This window comes from Haliotis asinina, chromosome 1 (genome assembly GCF_037392515.1).
Source record: "Haliotis asinina isolate JCU_RB_2024 chromosome 1, JCU_Hal_asi_v2, whole genome shotgun sequence".
Taxonomy (NCBI): Eukaryota; Metazoa; Mollusca; class Gastropoda; order Lepetellida; family Haliotidae; genus Haliotis; species Haliotis asinina.
This window is the reverse complement of record NC_090280.1, coordinates 78,306,526-78,325,376: the sequence shown is the minus strand read 5'-3', so window position 1 is coordinate 78,325,376 and position 18,851 is coordinate 78,306,526. Positions and strand designations below refer to the sequence as shown.

The 18,851-nt window shown below is 40.3% G+C and overlaps 1 protein-coding gene across 1 annotated transcript; it reads right to left on the bottom strand.

Annotated features, from left to right (window-relative positions):
* Positions 1–2,155: 2,155 nt before the first annotated feature.
* Positions 2,156–17,065, bottom strand: LOC137275568 (SCO-spondin-like). Its single transcript, XM_067808178.1, has 11 exons — positions 16,993–17,065; positions 15,819–16,048; positions 14,335–14,428; positions 11,995–12,540; positions 7,906–8,070; positions 6,393–6,563; positions 4,861–5,031; positions 4,065–4,226; positions 3,028–3,095; positions 2,697–2,924; positions 2,156–2,203 (listed from the first exon to the last, which is right to left on the bottom strand). The coding sequence occupies exons 1-11, from the start codon at positions 17,063–17,065 to the stop codon at positions 2,156–2,158; spliced, it is 1,956 nt and encodes a 651-aa protein (XP_067664279.1).
* Positions 17,066–18,851: the final 1,786 nt, after the last annotated feature.

The following is an 18,851-nucleotide window of genomic DNA, read 5'->3' as shown; positions in this document are numbered from 1 at the left end:
TGTTGGACGTCTGTCAACACATTATAAAAGGGTGTGTGTCGGTGGGGGCAACACTAAAGGCAACACCTGTGCCGTGTGAAACCTCGTCATCTATGTCCATATGCTCTGCTACCGTCCCTGCTTCTCTGTGACACTACTCCCCTAAAAACTGAACATTTATATTAGTTATATATATATCAGTTTGTTTGTTTTCTGTTTCCTATATTTTACTACACACCTTTCTACACACCACATGTTTATATATGATGAGTTTGTAATAACGAAATTTGCTTGGGTTATTGTACTTGTGTTTTAAGTGCCTACCTGCAGCTCGGAGACTCTACCAGTCCTAATGTTAGTCAGGTGGGGTGACAGGAACTGGAATTTGTCTCTAATCCATTGACGGCTGGCCGTCTTCAGAGCCTGCCCTGAACCGCTCTTCAGTTGCGAATAAGTCACGTAACATCCATTGGAATATAATGATTATGGTACATATAAATATACTTCTAATAAACATAAACATACATTTCTAGTGCATATAAATATAAATATACATTTCTAGAACACTCTTCAAAAAGAAACGCAAAAACCCAAATATCAATGAAAATTTGGTGTTATTCAAGGACGTGTACATCACCGGAAAACAAAGATACATGAATGAAAATTTCTGGAGTAATGCATTGCTATCGTGTCCATATTCCATCAGAATAACAGTCATCACATTTTTCACTGCTGTCCACCAGGTGGTGTTGAAGGCAGTACCTCGTAGGACCACCTCCATTGTGCCTGATACTCGTGCTGCATGACATCCAAGCACATCATGACAATCCTGACTGATGAAACCGTTCAAAATCATTTTTGGTTGCATGATCTTCTAAAACATTCCAGAAAAATGTGCAACCCTAAAAATGTTTGCATTTCATTTTGCGTTTCTTTTTTGAAGCGTGTACATATTAATATAACCACATTTATAGTACATATAAATATATACTATTTCTAGTACATATTCATACAATGGATGATTAAGTACTTTGTTATCACTCTCTTAGTGATTTTGCCTTACTGCGCCTGATTCAGACTGCCCACTTCCTTGTCAGCCCACACCTTCTGTTTCTGGTTGTTCAATGGAGAAGCTCTGAAGTCGTGTCATACAAGAACTGATTCTACCAGATGTCTTCACTTCAGTATACATATCAATATCAGTATCAATCATTCGGGATGATTCTGAATATATCTGCTACTGATGTTCACTCTCAGGCACCAGTTTGGCTCTGCTTCAGCAGATGGGAAGATGGTGACCAAATATGAGCAAACACTCGATTACGTCGAACTGAGGTCGACATAAATCGACGTATATCCAGTCCAGGTCGTGTTTGTCAAGTCAAGGTTGAGTACAGATCGACTCGAAGACGAACACATATCGGCATGCCAGGCCAGCTGGACCTTCATCTCGACCTAATTTTCAAGTAAAACCTTTTTCGACCTACGAAAAGTTTCGAACTGACTCGACCTAACTCGACCTCAAACTCGGCCAGCTCGACCTTCAAGTCTCCCCTGACATAGTGATGCTTTCGTTACGTAAAACTTCACCATTTGAAAACCTCGTTCAGTAATTTTCTCAGTCTTCTTTCTGGTCGAGTAGGTCGCGGAGCGCATGGTCGACACAGGGACCGTACCATTGTGTATTTCGTCATCAAAGTTGATTGTTCTCGGTTTATGAATGTGTTATGAATATATTCCTTTTTAAGTGACTTTATGGCTTAAATACTGCCGATGTGACTAGAAATCTTCCCTCACTCACTCACTCACCCACCCACCCACCCACTCACTCACTCACTCACTCACTCACTCACTCACTCACTCACTCACTCACTCACTCACTCACTTTATGTGAAACTGCGCTCTTCCCACACTTGATATTGACAGTTGTCCAGAAAGAAGTGCTCCTGCTATGGTATGTTATGGCATTGATTTCGTGCGGGATAGGTCGTTTGTATAAACGGTGGCTAGAAGACATAGTCCAATCTGGTACCCATTTTCAGGTAGAAAAGACAGTTCACAAGTACAATTCAATGCCGCTTTTCTCACTGGGCCTCAGACAACATCTCCTGAGCTCATATAATAATAACATCACACTTATCTGCTGCACATTTTATTTGCGTCGTTTGATCTGACTTTACATGCGAGTCAGGGCAGCTACTTCTGGGTTGGTGCGCCGTGCTACCTGCAGCGAATAAGAAATATGAATAACAAAGAAACGTAGATATATGTGATAACGACTTTTCTCAATGTGCCGACGTTTAATATAATGGCAACTGACACGCGTAAGGATTTGTAAAATAACGATGTCACACTAAAACGTTGACACTGATTCCAAGGGGTAATAAGTCCACAGAAGAATCATTCATGGATGGTAATTATGACTCAAACATCTTTTGCCTGTTTGATAATTACGCTTCATTAAACCACACTCTGGTAATCTCTTGATGTCAATTGATTGACATCATAAACACTGATCAAGTGAGATTAAATGTGGGCCACTTGTAGCAAAATTAGAGCAATGTCACGGCGTTGAACACCAGAAAAGGGCTTCACACATTGTACCTATGTGGGGAATCAGGGTGACGAGCGAACGCCTTAATAACTAGGCTTTACCCCGATTTCCACTGTCCTTATATCATATCATAATATCAATAACTTGGGATTATATATTCTACCTTAGCATCACCATCTGTTCCATCCGCGCCATCCTGAACCTCTGTTCCATCCGCGCCATCTTGACCCACTGTTCCATCCGCGCCATCCTGAACCTCCGTTCCATCCGAGCCGTCCTGAACCTCTGTTCCATCCTTGCCACCCTGAACCTCTGTTCCATCCTCGCCGTCCTGAACCTCTGTTCCATCCTCGCCGTCCTGAACCTCTGTTCCATCCTCGCCATCCGGAACCTCCGTTCCATGATCGTCGTTGTGAACTTCGGTTCCATGCCGACCACTGAGACCCTCGGTTCCATGTCCCCCATCGTGTCCCTTGGTTCCATGTCGGCCAAACTGTCCGTCTGTACCATGATGGCCATCCTGTCCCTGACCAACTGTTCCACGACGTCCAAGAAGTGGGAGCTGCAGTATAAAGGGTTGTTGTTGTGCAACGCTGCACCCAGACATAATTACATTCGAACTGCATCACCACCACGTTTGATAATCCAGTCTGGACTCGACAATCCAGTGATTAGCAAAAAGCATGCTCATCCATGTGATACACTGATACGCAGTCCGAAAGTAGCAGATATGTTGAACACATACAGTCTCTGACTATGAAAACAAGGCTCTTGGTGGCATACCAGTGAATGTAGCTTTTAGGACTACTCCAGAAATATCACGACGTGGGACACCAGAAAAGGACTTCATGCATTGTACATATGAGTCAAATGAAATCCGCATCTTCTGCGTCATGAACTAACACTTTAAGCACCCCGCCGGCCTGCTTTTATCTATAACACTTTACGCACCCCACTGGCCCGCTTTTATCCAGAGCCAACTCTTGGCTTGATACTAGGTATAAGCATACATACATATACTGAACAGCAAAAGAAACGCAAGTTTCGAAAAAAAAAAAGAAATCTCATGAACGTAACCGTCATCTTTATGTCTTCCGTTTAAAAACTTGACGAAAAAACAGAGTTGCGTTTTTTGCTGTTCAGTATATTTGTGTCCTTATACGTAATGATGTTTTGAACTAATATATGATCAGTTCAGAACAGAATTGTTGTTACTGATTACCTTTTAGTTTAAGAATATGTTACGAAGAATGATATTTTGCTTATCACTCATTTACTCACTCAGTGTCAGTTACGTGACACGTGAAAGTTCACTTTTCCATATTTTTATATAGATTGCAGAATCCCTTCAGACCGTTGTTGTAATAATGTCGACTAAAATGATTTCGTTTCAGATACCGGTTTAACTGTATACCTCAAACCGACATTTGAATATTGGGGAGGGCTGGTGACATGTGTACAATATATATACTTGTTCCTTCTTTTAATCGGAAATTCAAACATCCGAAATGGTTATTTTTGAACTTACGACACGGCTTATGACTGCAGTTGACCGTCCTCTCCTCGCGCTTAACACAGTCAGGTGGTATGCAAGTGTTAACACAGACACGACTGCGAGCCTGCTTCTGTGTCCCACATCCGCACGTCACTGAACACGGACCAACAATGACCCAAGGGCACCAGGGGCCGATCACTGAATATGAAATGTTTCAACGTATATGCTCTATGAAAAGAAAGACATCATTTGTCACACAGTTAAAGGTCTATCCTTGGCAGGTAGTGACTATTCTCCAAAACGTGTACAGCCTTTGACTCGGCTGCATAACTCATCGCATATATTTACATCTGTACAGTGGACGTTATGAGTGAGTGAGTTTGATTTTATGGCGCTGTTAGCAATATTCTAGCAAAATCAGGGCGAGGGGACACCAGGAATTGAACCCCGGGTCTTCGACGTGACGAACCACTGGGCCACCCCAGCGCAGTGGAGGTATATACCTGTAATACAATACCTCCATGTTATGAAAATGCTGAAAGAGTGTTTTATGAAGCCAGGCTTGTTCACTGTTCCTTAGTTGTAGTATTTTGTATTTTGCAATTTTAAAAGAAACATTTAAATAAATCTATTTCCGGTTTCTCATTGTCATTGCTATTGTTTGCCCTAATTTTCAAGCAAATTATCTCCTCATAACAATAAAACCTACGCATAATTATGCATTTGCAGTCCACTGTATTTGTATGTTATTCCATAAAACACTGAGGCTCTGCTGAAATACACATCATGCAATGCTTTCCTTTTCCTACCACAAAGGCTTTCGTCTACATACCTGGGCATGTACAAAGTTCACACATCACTGTTCTCGTCTCATTCAACGTTAAATCATCCGGGCAACAGGTAGAATTGGTACAGGTCCGATTCCGTACCTGCACCTGTGTCCCAGGTCCACAGGTCGTCGAGCAAGGTCCCACATTAGTCCATTCGGTCCACTGGCTTATCACTGTAGAAAAGAGCAAGTTCTTAATGTATCACACATCGGCATAGTGTATGAAAGTAAACAGCTGCAGATAGGTCATGCATGGTGAATAGAACAAACGTCAAGTTGATGACACGAGTACAGATGATGACTTTCAATTGTTTAGTTAAAACTGTTATTCGACAGATTATCAGAACATCTTATTTAACATGTTATAAACATGTTATTTGTGCTTTCCGATACGTTTGTACTAGATCTCCTAACAGACCTGTGTTGACCCGGGGTACAATTGGTCTTCAGTAGCCATGATTGTTGTTAGAGAAGACAAAGTGAATCTGGGGATAGTGTTTCCTGACTTGATTGACATTTGCGTGGAGCACGTGATGATCCGGTCTAGAACTGATCTTGAGTGGCCCATGTTTGTCGCAAGAGGCCACTAAAGGAAATGGTTGGAGAAGATCACTGACTTCACTGATACATGCCATCGTATGCCATTTGCTTAGACTGATGGTCATCATGTTGATCACTGGAGAGTTTGGCCAAGATGTGATTATTTACGGACTTCTACCATATTGCCAGTGCACTGCTAACTGAGGGGTTAAACACCAACTAACCAAACAGAGTTAAGATGCAATACTATTTGAAGCAGATATCACTTGTCTTGCTGCATCAACTTAACCTCTAAAAACCATTGATGTTCTTGGTTGAGGAGACCCGCTTACGCTAAACGCTGGGCATTGTCCTTCATGCAAGCCCACTGATTCTAAGAGTTTGAAAACAAAACTGAGTATTGCTACCATTCTCATTTCAAGCTGTATTGTTGACGACAACTACGATCATGATAATATTTATAATGGCCAATCAATACTCTTGGACAAACTAGCCATAGTAAATCCCTTCTACGCAAACCATAAATGTAGCCACAAAGAGACGATGAACGACAGTCCGGTTACATATATAAGGACAATTTAGTAACTCCAAACACAACGTGATGATGGGTGGATACAAAGAAGTAACGTCTGTGCAATTCAGGATATACTTAGGATGCATTCTGACAGTCAAAATATTTTCTAAAATGCAAAACTAGTAATGTTGAAATTCCAAGATGTCAATGACTGAGTTCAACAAAATATTTCTTTGAAACGTTTTGATACAATAAACATTGTATAATTTAAATTTGGTAACACTATCTTTTCAGACACTACATTCGTGTAGAAACGGTAGTGGGTGGTGAATTCTGAAAAGAGTAATTGTATTTTGTAGGACACTCTTAATTTTAGACATGGCCTCTTGTTCATATCAATCGCTACATTTGGAGCTCAGTTGAAATATACATCATGCAATGCTTTTTTTATCGCCTACCGCAAGGGCTTTTTCCTACTTACCTGGACAAGTACAAAGTTCACACATCACAGTTCTCGTCTCATTTAACGTTAAATCATCCGGGCAACAGGTAGAATTGGTACAGGTCCGATTCCGTGCCTGCATTTGTGTCCCAGGCCCACAGGTCGTCGAGCAAGGTCCCTCATCAGTCCATTCGGTCCACTGGCTTATCACTTTAGACAAAGCAAGTTCTTAATGCATCACGCATCGGCATAGTGTATGAAAGTAAAGAGTTGCAGCCATAAAGAAATGATAAATGACACTCCGGCTACATTTGTAAGCACAATTCAGTGACTCCAAACTAAACGTGATGATGGATGGATACAATGAAGAAATGTATGTGCAATTCAGGATACACTTACGATGCATTCTGACAGTCAAAATATTTCAAGATGCGAAACTAGCAATGTTTAGATTCCTGGCTGAAATGAGTCTCTGAGTGTGTTCACCAAAAGTTTTCATTGGGACGTTTTCACATAATTAAGGTAATATATTGTAAGTTTGTTAACTCTATCCTTTCAGACACTGCAATCATACAGAAGCTGTAGTGATGGGTTGGAGAATAATATTATTTTGTAGTTCAGTGCTTTGGCTAGATCATTTCTTTGCTTTCAACATTTTAACCTTTGAGGACTTCATCTAACCATGGGTTTACAATACATTTGCACTTAAGCCCATAACAATGCAGTAACATTGAGTTACCTTGAGTTGGCATAAATTTGGGATGTTGTACGGATTGTACCCATTTAATGTTGAAATTTCATATTTGTTTTTAATTTCAGCGACGTTGTTCATATTCCGTTAGGTTGTACAACTCACGTTTTGACGCATTGTCTTTTATACACTGCATCAATGAAGAAGACAGTGGTGTACCTTTCTCAATTTGATATTGATCTACATATCATGGCCATATCCAAACATTTCCATGAACATACTGCACAAATGGCACGAAGATTGTGTAAGGATATAACGATTTTCCAAATGTCGATATTTGGGATTGTAACCAAACTAAGTGTGGACGTTCATAGTCAGCTGCTAGACGTAGTTATTCAAATGCTTTTCATGTGCAAAATCACATGCCATTAATCTACCATACTACTCAAATTGTGTTCAGGAACATCCGCATCTGGAAGACTTTAAATCAATAACAGCCATCTGAAAGAAGTTCTTTGACTTCTTTACTCTTGTACATTCTTTTTCAAATTAGAAATTATAGATACGTTCTACTATTTTGTAAAAGTGCATGTGTACCTTAATTTATTTTTAGTTGTATATATTTCGTGTTTTGTTCCCAAATGATGCATGCATTCCTGACTTTTTCTCCCAGCTTTACATCTTGAATTATCATAGGAAGTGGAATGTGTATTACCTCTCCTGTTTCTGAATACTTCTCAAAATACGATGTTCTTTTTGAGTCAGTTACACTGATTAAACTGTTGATAAATTGCTCTGGTTGCGTAACACATGATAGTCATTTTGCCCTTATCATTTAGTACACGACATTTTCCTACTTACCTGGACAGGAACAAAGCTCACAGGCCACTGTTCTCGTCTCATTTGATACAAAATCTGTTGGGCAGAGACCGGTACAGTTTCGTGTCCGAGACTGCATCTGAGATCCTGGTCCACATGTCGTTGAGCAGGTTCCTTCGTCGGTCCATTCGGACCACTCAGTGATAACTGAAAATTGTACCCATTCTTTTTCAAATCATTTATTTTCTAGATGAAATTAGATTATCAAAGATGGTTCTTAAATGGACATGAAATATGTCCTTCCATTGAGATCGATGAAGGATGCTAAACACACTGGTCCACACATATAGTATTCGACAAAAATCATAAATCATGGAAGCGCAGATACAATACAGCACAACCAAAGGTAAGAAACATGTTTTCTCTTGAATTCGATCCCTTTCATGAAACAGATCAAACAATGTGCTCTGAGCTTATAGCCTTTGCTTATGTCTTTGTGACTGGATTATAAGTTCACAGGCGGCTTGGTCAGGTGGCCTCGTTGCTTTAGTATGTCAAAGCAACTGAAGTTAACTCCTGGCGATTTATGAATCTGGCATAAAGTCAATAACAGACTTGTGAAGTTGACATGTTTACATCTGGCTTCAATCTGCCGCAATGTGAAGAAAATTGAAGCTGGATTAGGGTCCGAGTGAAGGTCGACTCTCGACGGGCGACGAATCGTGTGTCTAGCAGCGTTGCACCAAAACTGGTCTGCCAGAGAACTTGCTGTGAAGGCATCAAGTCAAGGAACCCTGGCAGTGTCACAAAGGACAATCAGACGTTCTTTGGGGTAATCTGGGTACGTGTAGTCTCACAGAACATCTCATTAATTACAGCTGAGCATGTGAAGAAAAGGCTTCCGTGGTGCACAGAAATGTAGGGTAAAATGTAATGTTTACGGAAGAATCAAAGTTCCAGTTTTACAGGATCTCCTAAGGGATGACTAAATGGTGGGTTTTCTCGCAAAGAGTCTTGATTCCAGGTGGTAATTACAATCGAGAGTAACGACGCCTCTCAAGTAGTGACAGCTTATACAGGAAGGTATAGTGGAATCACATATAGTTTAGAGTGATAGTACATATGCACGAAGCATTGCTAGTTTGATGGATATCATATGTTCCTACTGATACCCGTTTCACCGAAATATACTTTCCGATTCAAGTTAATATAGGTAGGTCATTTAATCGTCAACAAGAAGTATGACCTTATTTATGACATGGTTTTTGCCTATTATTTATCGCAAATGGATGACAAACTTGATCAGCAGATTTTCTGTCTTCGAGAAACCTTACAGGTTCATCGCTGATTGTATTAGTTCTTTGCCAGGTAAACAAGGTTTCATGAATGTAAACGCTATGGTAAAGTTTTGGTTTGCCTCAAAGTCTGATCAGATCTCTCACGTCAGATATTACGTCAGATTGCAATAGCAAAAACATTTGTCACTTTGTAAATTTTGATGGCATGTTACTATTCGGGTCCTCGGAAAAAATATTCTGAAGTATGCTGAATTTAGTAAGTTGTCGTTTATTTAAGTGTTTTCTCACTTGTTTAAGAATGAAACAATGTAGTTACCTGTGATGCAACAATCTACCTGAAGTTTAGTTACAGAGAAATCGTTGAATCAACTTAAATGGGGTTCACCTTCCAACACGTACAAAAGGCTACACATGTAGCTATACATGTTGAACAGGCATTAATTGGGTAAACGTTGTTTCTAACACTTACTCAAAATCATGAATCGTGGTCGTTTTTCACAGAACCGACTGTGGAAAGTCTGTCAGCATCTTTAAGAAGTCGAAAGGATATAGATAGAATCCGGTGAATGAGCATTGACTTTCTAAGTCACTATGACTAGAAATTGACTGAATCAATACAAGGTTTTGACATTCAAGATCCAGATTTATCAACATTCCAATATCGCATCATGATATGGCCAATCTTGGACCTGTCAAGTATACATCAATAATGTTATCAGTGATTCTTCCATGGGCATGCATGTGTACATGAACACACATGAGATCCATGCTTCGATTACAGATGAGTGTAAATACTGAGTTGTGCAGGCACATGCACACTCTTGGACTCATGTCATAGGAGCAGATCAGGTAGAGGTCGTTCTATAGACGAAGCTATTTCAAAATTCTCACTGGCAGAAAATGCATGATAGTGGATGTGTCCTACTGCATATATACACAAGACCATGCAGGCCATCAGATACCTATAGCACGATTGCTTTGCAAAATCGAAAGGTGTACTTAGGTGCGACTTGGGTGTACACTGATCACAATCCATTGACTTTTCTGGCAAACGGCAAACTTTCCTCCTTCAGTGTACCTTCTCTCCTCTTGAACAGAATAGCTTACCTCTACTCTCATTGCTGCAAAATCCCTGAAAGGGGACAGCGTCTCCTGGGAACCTACTAGAGTTATATGAATGAAACAATGCAGGCACATGTTGTACATACTTTTCAAGACATGTCAAGAAGTTCTAAACCTTGTAGACAACTTTTTGTTCTGACTTTGAGCACAGACAGTGCTTATTGCATCCAATGCACAAGGTCTGAATCAATGCAACTACTCTCATAATTTATTAAAAAGTTAGATGACGTAAATCAAGATTGATTTGGAAAACTAGTTTGAAATGTTTCTCGAGCTTGTATTTCACTTTTAACCATTTTTTCTCTAACGGCATTAAGATCTCTGACGATCTCTTCTTCAGGTTTAATGTGACTTATACAACAGACCAGCATCGGTATTGAGAGTAAAAATGGTCGAACTCTTCTAGTACTCCTCATGCCTGAAGCATCACATACTGAGGAATAGTCATATAATTTTCTCATGACAAAACGTGCACGATCTTATCATATAATAATGCATAGTACATACTAAAACATACTGTGAGTAAAGAGAGTAAACATACCAAATGTGGTTAACGATTGAAAGTTGAAAAATACATCTTTGCTTAAAACAATTCGTGTATTCAGCAGGGTATTGTAGGACTTGAAAATGCTTACATAAAATTGAAATTGAGGGACGAACTACGTGCTCTACAAAATACAATATTTACCTTTTAATATGGCAACTATACTGTGACAAAAGCCGAGTGCTTAAAGAACATTATGGCCTACAAAATTGTACATCTATCAAGATTCGAAACATTTACAAATTACCACCCGATGCCGTCGTGGTGACGGGGTTCCACCCCAAAGAAATAAACTGATATACCTGATAACTTGTTTTACAATATTTAGTTTGCCGTTTGAGGCTATAGACACCAAGAAAATGAAGGTCAGGCGGTAAGGACAGGGCAAGAAATAGGTACCCCAACTCATGGGTAATTTTGATCAGGTAAGATGTGGCAGTCGTGTTGGACTCACTCCAAACGGCTCCCTTTCAGGGTTACTTCCGGGGCATGCTTCGACTCTGGGATCACGGATCGAGGTGTTGTCTGATTAAGACAGACAGAGAAGATGCCATGCTCTCCGAGACCGTCTGAATATCGCAGATCTGTCTATATTTTTACTGGCGTTAGGGTATGTTTTTTGCCATCTACTTCTCCTGCCCTTTTGACAGCTAGAAACACGGAGTCACACCTTGATACAAAAGAAGATGTCCTCTCAGCACACTCAAAGAACTGACAGCGAGCATCGGGCGAAGGCATAAATTTATCACATGTCAAACAATTTTACCTCCCGAGGGTGGAGACAAATATATTTGCTTCCTTCCGATTTATATATATGACAAGGAAGTTAGAAAATTTAACGGAGATAAGTAAAATATGCTCATGTATGCCATAAAAAAAACACCACAAAAACCAGCAACCCATGCTTGTTGTAAGAGGCGACTGATTTGATCGGGTGAACATGTTCGCTGTCTTGGTTAACAGGTTCCCAATGGCGTCGACCAATGCCCATTTTGGTGATTACAGGATTGCCTGATCCACACTAGATTATTTGAAAACCGCCGCAATATGGCTGGAATACTGCTGAGTGTGACGTTTAACAACAACCAACCAAGCAACGTGCAGTCATAACTGAAGGGGTGTCACTTGAATTTTGCTCCTTAGTTGATGGCATATTGAGAGACATACCTGGACATGGTCCTGGGTTACACGCTACACTTCGGATCTCGGTCGGTGGCTTACCTGGACATGGTCCTGGGTTACACGCTACACTTCGGATCTTGGTCGGTGGCTTACCTGGACATGGTCCTGGGTTACACGCTACACTTCGGGTCTCGGTCGGTGGCTTACCTGGACATGGTCCTGGGTTACACGCTACACTTCGGCTCTCGGTCGGTGGCTTACCTGGACATGGTCCTGGGTTACACGCTACACTTCGGCTCTCGGTCGGTGGCTTACCTGGACATGGTCCTGGGTTACACGCTACACTTTGGGTCTCGGTCGGTGGCTTACCTGGACATGGTCCTGGGTTACACGCTACACTTCGGATCTCGGTCGGTGGCTTACCTGGACATGGTCCTGGGTTACACGCTACAATTCGGGTCTCGGTAGATGGCTGTACACATCGAATGGGAATTACTGCGACACAAGTCCTTGTCCTCGTTTCTGTAATGTTCCCGGGACCACATGTCACGCTGCACTCTATTCCTTCCATCCATGCACCCCAAGGGGAATCTGAATAACACGAAATAGGAATTAGTCAGCAATATCAATCCGTTGTTCAAGATTGCTGTATGCATCAAACCAACAAACAATCCTCAGCCACCCAAAGAAAGCATGCTAGAACAGCATAGGACAGAATAGTTATACTCTTTATCTTAAACTGAACCTTGTTATTTTATAGGTGCCAACGGGACATAATCGTAGCCGTAGGAAGCCAAATTACGCGTCGTTGAAAAAAAATGTTTCCATTTTTACAGTGGTGGAACTTGTCTTGCTAGATTTGGAATGGTTTTATTGGTCAGTACTTCCGAGGTTACAAATATATTTTATCCCTTAAAGAAACCAAAAAACTATATAATATATATTTGCATTAGACTATGATTCAGGGCATCCATCTATCTTAACAGAGTAATAGAAGTAGCTGACAGACTTTTACTATTGCAGACCAAGGTTTGCATTACATGCTAATAGGAGCTAGAAAATTTCCAGCAACATCACGGTGAGGGACACCAGAAATGGGCATCACGCATTGTACCCATGTGGGGAATCCAACCGGGGTTTCCAGCTATTTTAAGTTACACCAGCCGTTTTCCAATAGTGAGGAGTATCACGCGATACATTTACACGAACAGAGAATGACAAGAAGCCAGAATTTGTGAAACATATGGACTCTTTACTAAGACTAAGGCATTTCAGCTGAAATGTCGGACATTTGCACATTAATGTTTGGAAGGTTGGCAGTTGTTTCTGTCTATGGTCAAATATAGTCTTTTTTTTTTAAAAAAAAAAAAAGATCATCATGTTTAGTGGGTCATTGTTTCTCTCTGGAATATCAATGAGAACCCTTTGTTTCATGAAATGAATTTCAATCTCAGCATCTCTTTCGCTTTTAGCCAGTCTTCCAGTTTGGTCCACAGTGACGGTAAAAGGTCACATTCCCAAAATGTATCTTTTTTGTAGGAACAAAAGTCTCGTCAGTCTGATTTAGTGTTGCCCATTCATTGCAGACGGATAGTGGTTGATATAGTGAAGGACTGTCTACTGGAACCATTGGACGATGCAGTTCAGATGCTCCGAAAAGGTATCATGTTATATTTGGCTCATGTTCTTACTTGGATAATTACTTATTCATAGAAAACGTGTGATGAAGGACGGCTACTACGTATGCGTTTTCGTAACCCTAACAATACACCTGGGCACACGTACAAGTCGGTTGTGTTCCAAACATAATATATATCGGTTGCGATCTGTTAGTTAGGCTACACTCACGTCTTCACGAACACCAAACAATACTAATAATTGTAACGATTCATTTAAAAATCATGTAAAATGATATTAAATGTCATTCAGGATCATTATGGAAAAGGGGTTTCGATTTCTTTCAAATACTACCACCCAAACACTTGTAAAATCTTTGTTCGTGCTCTCTGAGAATGTGTGGGTGGAAATGGTTTACTAGTTTACCAATATGTCATCTCACTTGTTACGACTCGTGTGCACAGAGGGCAACGTATAAACAAGGCTTGGTGACTTCATTCAGTTCTGATGTTGTATCTCGATGGTGTTGAACGTTGCGTATAATATCAAAAATTTGCATGTGTGACACATATTCTGCAATAGTTGCAACGTTGTTGGCATTATCGTCAGCACAAGAACAAAAGCAAAAGAACAGTACTCAGGTGGATTTGCATACCAATCTATCCCAGGTAGGTGTTTTGTATACACACACGTACAGTGTGATGGTCAACGGTTCGGAAACTCAGGTTTGGAGGATACCACGGTGAAAAAAACATCCCACACACTTACAGACATCGTTATCAAAGATAAGGGCAGTCGCTTGTGATTCAGGGCCTGTTTGACCAGTCAGTGAGAGTGTGAACTGTTCAGTGTCTTCCTCTATCTGTAAAAAAGATGGTTATACAGGTCCGAGCAGTCGAGAAAGTTAAATGTTTCCTTATTACTCGTGGCCTTAACATATATAAAAGCATTCTGCATCAAATCTTAGAATAAAGAAATGACCTCAGTATCTATTCACCTTAATATAGTGATATCATCCAAGTAGAAGCACATGCCAAGGTAATTTCAAACTGTGGGCATCATGCATCACATTTGCTGAGAAACATGTGCAAGTATCTTGCATGTGAACAGCTGCGTTTTAGTGTGAACGGAGAAAGTTTCAAGTAGTTCTGGCAGTATGAGCACACACGTTGTCCTGCTGGAAAGCCCGGTTTCCATGACGACGGAAATGTGACACGACGAAGGGTCTCGGTGGTTCATCTATACAACGCTCCCCGCGTCGTCGTTACACTCACTCTGTCATCATCTATGGAGACCCAATTCCGAGTTTCGATGGTGAAGACTACAGTTCGCCACTACCGGTGACACCAATTCCGATTATGTGCGGCCCACTGGAGACGACCACGACTATGTCGAACAGTGAGGATCGGACCCTGGTAAAATCCTGCGACATATGATGGTTCTCTGCCTCAAACGCCGTGTCGACGGTCATTGGTGTCTGGTGTTATCCAATGGTTGTCCGTGCAGTTTCCGTAGCCCCAGCGAAACGATTATGCAGGTAATGTCGGAGAATCTGCCGATTTTCCCACAATGTTGTCATAGGAAGTCTTCCACTGCGAGTATGGTCAGCTGTGCCTTCAGTGGCTTGGAGTCGTGGTTGCAAGCGGTAGATTGTTCGAACAAGAAGAGAAAAATTATTTTCAATGTGTCTTGCAGTCTGGCCAGCATTCAGTCTTCCTAGCGCTTGTTCCCTCTGTTCACCTGATAATCGTGGTATGTTGCTACTGCCGAACAGTGAATAATTCGATTGCATGTTCGGTGGCTCTTCTTATAGTGAATGACACCCCGTGATGCAAGTGCATTGTCATTTTTATGAAATACGCAGAAAACCTTCATCCCATCATTACTTTGGTAACTGCCTTTTGACGACATACTTTTCTTTCAAAAACAAAATCTGAAACCGAATTTTCTTGAACATTGTCTACGAACCAGGTTTAGCTAACATATTGGCTACGAACCAGGTTTAGCTAACATATAGAAAGTGAAAAAAGTTAAAATTAAGACGGAACACATCTGGCATCTTTTGCGGTTCAGTATATTATTAATATTTTTGTTTAGCTGAATACGTGATATGCTTCTGTATGTGTTCGTGGCGTTTGGGCAGTGGACAAGATGCCCTCGCCCTTTTGCAATCAAGTGGAATCATTTGCATATGTTAGTGAATAAAAATTACCACGGACTTATAGTAGGAATAGTAGCGAGGCAATTTTTACCGTGTCATCGTTGATTTCGACAGAAATAGTCGCCAATGTTTCTCCATCGTTTAACATGACTGTTCCGGTCCTTGGTCCGATTATGTCTTCAGGTTCTGTGGTAACATCTGTTATTGTGTAATCAACAGCAACAGATCCAGCTGTGCCTTGTTTTCGAAAGATTTCGAACATGACTGAACCCACGTCCTCATTAACGTTGTTTACCATCAGACGAACGCATATTTGACCACCTGAAAAAGATTACATTGTAGACTGTTTCTTTCATGCATTATTTTGTGGACTTTATCTATGAAAGGTCTCTTGTTCAGTTTCTTGACAAAGGTGAATAAACGTTGTCAAAAAGGGTAACACTTCTCTTGTTTTGGTCATGGGTGTCCTGTTCATTTCCTTGCTTGACGTGTTTCAAAGAGCGTTACTAACTGATACTCCGAAAGCCCTTGACCGTGTTTATAAACAATATATTTTCCATGTGAGGAGCCCTATTGTATCTGACCACTATAACCCAGTACGTAAACGTCTACTACCATATTTTGATAATGTGAAAGACTGAAATCGGAAAAATACAAACACCTTAACAAGTTACGGAGATACAGATGTGACAGGAACATTCAAGACTATGTACTTGCTAAGTCATACTTCAAACAATGCTGTAACGAAAGAAGATGCAAACTGAAGATCTCAATGAAACAGCAGAACACGACGGCTACAAACAGTTCTGGAGCACAGTTAAAAGGTGTCACTCAGTCACCAACTGTAACTTACGATACCTGATTTGTCTATTTTAAAGACCTCGTCTATTAGATTAACGTTGATAGAAGTTATGATGAGGACCTCTATGACTGTGCCCAATGGGATCGGGTGGTCAAGCTCGCTGGCTTGGTTGATTGAATGTGAAAATTGTCTTGTATTTCGAAAGGTTTTAAGTGATTAAAAAAAAAAAAACCCAACCCCCCCCCCCCAAAAAAAAAAAACAACAAAAAAAACAAAAAAATAAAAAAAACCAAACAAACAAAAACCAAAAACAAACAAGCTGTGTAAGTCCATGTAAGAGCAAACCCTCACATTTACATGTCAGTTTTTCACTTGTGCCACTACGTCTTCTAAATGTCACAACTTTTGGATCATACTGTAAATGGTACAACCGTTCATGGAATTGGAGTAAGTTCTGACTTACTTTGTGCTCTTGTCTCTTGCACGCTGGTAATTAGAAGGAAGACAAAGACTGACAGGAGAGTTACTGCTGACATCTCTGAAATGTTGAAAATATTATCAGTTACACAGATTGTCAAGATTGGTATTTCAGTTAGCTCTCGGCAATATTCTAGCCACACATTCAAGCCTAACTTATGATTGATATCATCCGATCAATTCATTTAAAGCGTGAGGCAGACATTATCTGAAATGGTTTCTTCAGAAAGTATTACTGAATTGTTGTTCCTTCATGATAATCATGCAAACCTTATCTGGCCTTAAAATATCCGCAAGCTTACAAAATACACGGTATAAATTCTTTCTGTCTGGAATTCTGGACGACAACTATTACTGTGTTAAGATGTGTTAATGTTATCAGCAAAATGTAACAGCAATTTCCCTTTCTTGTGCATTACTGCCTATTTCGTGCATTTTTGCGATTTGTTTATCAACAATTTACTGACCTTCCCAAATGAAATCTTAGCAAAAGGACGAGCAGCCCTTTAAACTTGCGTTTTTCAGTTCCAAGAATTACATTCATTTCATACCTCGATTTCCGATCTATATTAAACTATTCTGTTGTTAAGCCAATAGTATGTACAGATGAAGAAACACAATTGATGTTCCAATCGAATCAACTGCGTGAGGATCCTGTGTCACATACTCTTCTTGCATATGCAAACTAGAATTAACGATATAGTATGTACACAATGCCACCAACATATGTTGAAATCTCACTAAAGTACAGATTCTATGTGTGCAGATTCAGTGGCCGAAACCAATGACTACATATGATATTGTGAAACACAGTTATATTTGTAAGTATTATAAATAACAGTTAAGACAGTTTTAAAGCACAAGGAACTTTCAGATCCCGTCTGTACTTAAATCTTAAGGTGTTGAATAAGAGTGAGACGTAACGTCACTTTTAGCAGTCTCGAAGAAGTATTCTTGAGTGGAATGAAAGCACAGCTTCGCCAATAGATATAACATATGAGAGGGACGGTTCAGCCCAGCGTATTATGTAAGTCACAAACTCAGTGATAGATATCGGTCAAAATGACCTAACTTACCTGCTCTTATTTGAGTGAATGTTGGTAAGACGGTTATCAGTCAAAATGAGATAACCTACCTGCTCTGGGGTGAGTGAATGTTGGTAAGACGGATATCAGTCAAAATGCCATAATTTACCTGTTCTGATGTGAGTGAATGTTGCTAAAACGGATATCAGTCAAAATGACCTAACTTACCTGCTCTGATGTGAGTGAATGATGGTAAGACGGATATCAGTCACAGTTCCATAACTTACCTGCTCTGGGGTGAGTGAATGTTACTAAGACGGATGTCAGTCAAATTAACATAACCTACCTGCTCTGATGTGAGTGAATGATGGTAAGACGGATATCAGTCAAAAGGACATAACTTACCTGCTCTGAGGTGAGTGAATGTTGGTAAGACGGTTATCAGTCAAAATGATATAACTTACCTGCTCTGAGGTGAGTGAATGTTGGTAAGACGGTTATCAGTCAAAATGAGATAACTTACCTGCTCTGATGTGAGTGAATGTTGGTAAGACGGATATCAGTCAAAATGCCATAATTTACCTGTTCTGATTTGAGTGAATGTTGCTAAAACGGATATCAGTCAAAATGACCTAACTTACCTGCTCTGATGTGAGTGAATGATGGTAAGACGGATATCAGTCAAAATGACCTAACTTACCTGCTCTGAGGTGAGTGAATGTTGGTAAGACGGTTATCAGTCAAAATGAGATAACGTACCTGCTCTGATGTGAGTGAATGTTTGTAAGACGGATATCAGTCAAAATGCCATAATTTACCT

Coding starts and splice junctions, on each gene's coding strand:
- LOC137275568 (XM_067808178.1), bottom strand. CDS start 17,065: ATGTCAGCAGTAACTCTCCTGTCAGTCTTTGTCTTCCTTCTAATTACC. Junction 6,564..7,905: donor TGAGCTTTGTTCCTGTCCAG/GTAAGTAGGAAA, acceptor CTTTGTCTAAAG/TGATAAGCCAGTGGACCGAA. Junction 2,204..2,696: donor GAACAGATGGTGATGCTAAG/GTAGAATATATA, acceptor TATTCGCTGCAG/GTAGCACGGCGCACCAACCC.